Source organism: Mesitornis unicolor, unplaced genomic scaffold (genome assembly GCF_000695765.1).
Source record: "Mesitornis unicolor isolate BGI_N332 unplaced genomic scaffold, ASM69576v1 C13675853, whole genome shotgun sequence".
In the NCBI taxonomy this organism is placed as follows: Eukaryota; Metazoa; Chordata; class Aves; order Mesitornithiformes; family Mesitornithidae; genus Mesitornis; species Mesitornis unicolor.
The window spans coordinates 1674-4507 of record NW_010223462.1 but is presented as its reverse complement, the minus strand read 5'-3'; the positions used below and the strand labels follow the sequence as shown (position 1 = coordinate 4507).

General features: G+C 42.5%; 1 protein-coding gene across 1 annotated transcript; it reads left to right on the top strand.

The window, feature by feature from the left end:
* Positions 1–1221: 1221 nt before the first annotated feature.
* Positions 1222–2549, top strand: LOC104547565 (P2X purinoceptor 7-like; the record flags this gene model as incomplete). Its single annotated transcript, XM_010193323.1, is given in 5 exon segments — positions 1222–1302; positions 1394–1424; positions 1544–1639; positions 2086–2164; positions 2167–2549. Coding segments are annotated over 5 exon segments (670 nt in total), but the record flags the coding sequence as incomplete, so codon positions are not given.
* Positions 2550–2834: the final 285 nt, after the last annotated feature.

The window sequence follows — 2834 nt, the reverse complement described above, 5'->3', positions numbered from 1 at the left end:
CCTCTAAAGTGCCAGTAGTCGGTCACTACCAGGGACCAAAAATAATGGATGAGATGTTTGATCCAAACCTCTGATGTACAAAGTTACTTCACAAGTTCCACTGGCACAGAAAATATGAGGAATCACTCAAAAGCAAAGCTGACTTTATTTTCTACCAGAACGACACATAAGACCAAGATCAGAGCCCAGGAAGCTTTGCCGTCTGGCTGAGATACCAAAGTGGCAATGTTGGCCTTTGGTTACACCCACGATTCTTTCTTGTCCAAATCCCTTTGAAAGGTAAATTTCATGAACTATACAGGAGACCTCCTTTTCCTTGTTAGTTATGGCAGGAGCTGAACAAAGCCATTGCGTGTTGGCGAGAAGATGCTTTAGTTTTGATTGATTGTTTCTGCCTGGGGCTGGGCAGTTGTTGGATTAGCTGCCTGAAGAACAGTTGTTTACAACACCTTCTTCAGAAGAGCTTTGGATCAGATTCCGGGTTGAATTATGGACAGTTTCATAATACGGGTTTATTCATTTTTAGTTCTTTAAAAATTAACACATATTATTAATATCTTGACTATCATACACTGAAACTCATCATTTATGTCCAGGTAACAGCCACAGATGTTGATCTGGTTTGCAGTCAAGTCTCATTTGCTGACTTGGTTTAGATGACACTCATGAGAAGTCCCTCATGGAAGCTGCATGTCATCCAGCTAACGCACTTCTTGTCATCACAGATCTCTGATGCAGAGGCATTGCTTAAAATACAGTAATAGGAAAAATGTTCCCTGTGTAGAAGCTCTGTCCTTCATGTGGACAACTGCTTTGAAGACTTGGTGTAAATGGCCACCTCTGCGTGGGGACCAGCAATGAAACTGCCAATTCATTGTGCAGAAATCATCAGCTGTCAAAAGGTGTAATTTCTTACTGCTATTCTATAGCAAGATTTAGATGAGAAGTCTCCTGAGATCGTATTTCAGCTGCCTGTAGAGACTCCAGTTAGGCTTGGCCCACACAAACAAGTGCAACAGAGAGAGAACTTACATCTAAATCTAAGAAAACTACCTATGGCTTTCTTGATCCCCTGAGCCACCAAACTCCCTGCATTTCAATCTGTTATTCTTAACAACATATTCCTCCTACTGACAGCTTTCCAGGTAATAGTAAAGTAGTGTAACATTAACTGATGTATTCAAGTAAAAAAAGTTAGGTAATTTGATGTTTCTTTTTTAGGCCTGCTGTTCTGAGGAGTTCTGAAGACTTCGCTGTGCTAATAAAGAACAACGTTCACTTCCCAAAATTTAATTATGCCATGTAAGTGTAAACATTCCTCAATGCTTTCTGAAGAGTGAGTAGTTGTGCTCTAAGAAAAAGACTGTTGGCAGGTCCCTCTTGCCAACTTCAGTTGTCTCTTCCTCTTTTTCAAGACATTAATGGTTACTTCTCTAGGCTGCCTCTACTAGTCTCCCAGCATTTTAGACATTTATTTTTAAAGAAGAGTGAAGACGAGAGTACCTAAAGGCCCTAACTCCTACAGTTTTCTTCTGCTGCACAGGTGATGTGTGTGTCCTAAGTTGAGGAGCCAGATATTACCTTGATAAAGAAGCCTCTGAAAACAAGCTTGCAGCATGCTCAAGGCAGTATTGCTGAGGTAGAGACAGACACTTAATCTTTGGGATCCTCCCCTCAGAAGGGAGAACTGAGGAATGTAATTTCAAACTGATTTGGGTTTCTACCACCCCCATATTTCCAGATTAGATTCTGAAGGGCTAAAACTAGATTCCTACTGTCCACTTCAAGTGAATAGGTCCTGTGACCAGAGGATGTGTTTTCCAGAGCCAGCTAAAAATTCCTGCTTTCCTATGGTGGCTATGTGCGTTGGTGTTGAAACAAGTTGTGAGGTGTCGATTCGATTTCTCTAGGGTGGGCGTTGGCAACACAGAAAGACAATCCTCCTCCAGATCTGCTGATCTATCATCATTATCCCTATTGTGCTGTGTCAATTGAAAAACCCAATGGTGAGGATCGCTGTTGTAAATTCTCTCTGCAGTTGGATGAAGCTGATTTATTTTTAATTTACGTTGGGAATTGTTGTAGAGCCACCCTGTGAAATTCTATGATGCTGCCAGCTGCTGCACCAATGAGTCCAACGAGGACCATGATAATGAAGAATACGAGGCACCTGTGACTGCCAGAAGTGGTGCTGCTGTGGCAAATGCCAGCCAGCACAGAAATACTACGAGCAGCAATGCTGCCAAAGGAAAACAGGACAGTGCCTCACGACTTCCCATTGGTTTCAGCAGCTGGTGGTGTCCAGGCACACCCTGACGAAAGCCCTTCTCTACAAAGACCCCTTTCTGGACTTAAGGGATGGCAATATCAACAACCAACTGCATCACCTCGCGTACAAGCAGTACGTTCACTGGTGCCTTGGCTCTTTTGATCTGGAAAACAGAGCCATCGTCCCAAGCTTCTGCAGATGGAAAATCAGAGATGCATATCCCAAAGCAGTCAACAACTATACTGGTTTTAAGATGGAAGGAGGATGTAGCACAACTTGAGCTCACTCTGTGGCTAATCTCGGACATTTAACCTTTGTTTTCTTTTGTGGACCCTTTAAAAAAATTATAAGAAAGCATGTGACTTCCCAAAATCTTCTGTAGTACCACTGAATTCTTGTACACTGTCTTTGGAGAGGCACAACTGCCTACTGCTTAGCACAGAGGAACAAATAACTTCAGCTAAAGTACTTGATTCTGCCTTTGCTTCATTCTGTGGATCACCCCACGTGGTTTGAAAATGTAGCCTGTGAGGTGAATTCTTAGGGCTATATTTTACTGGGAGGC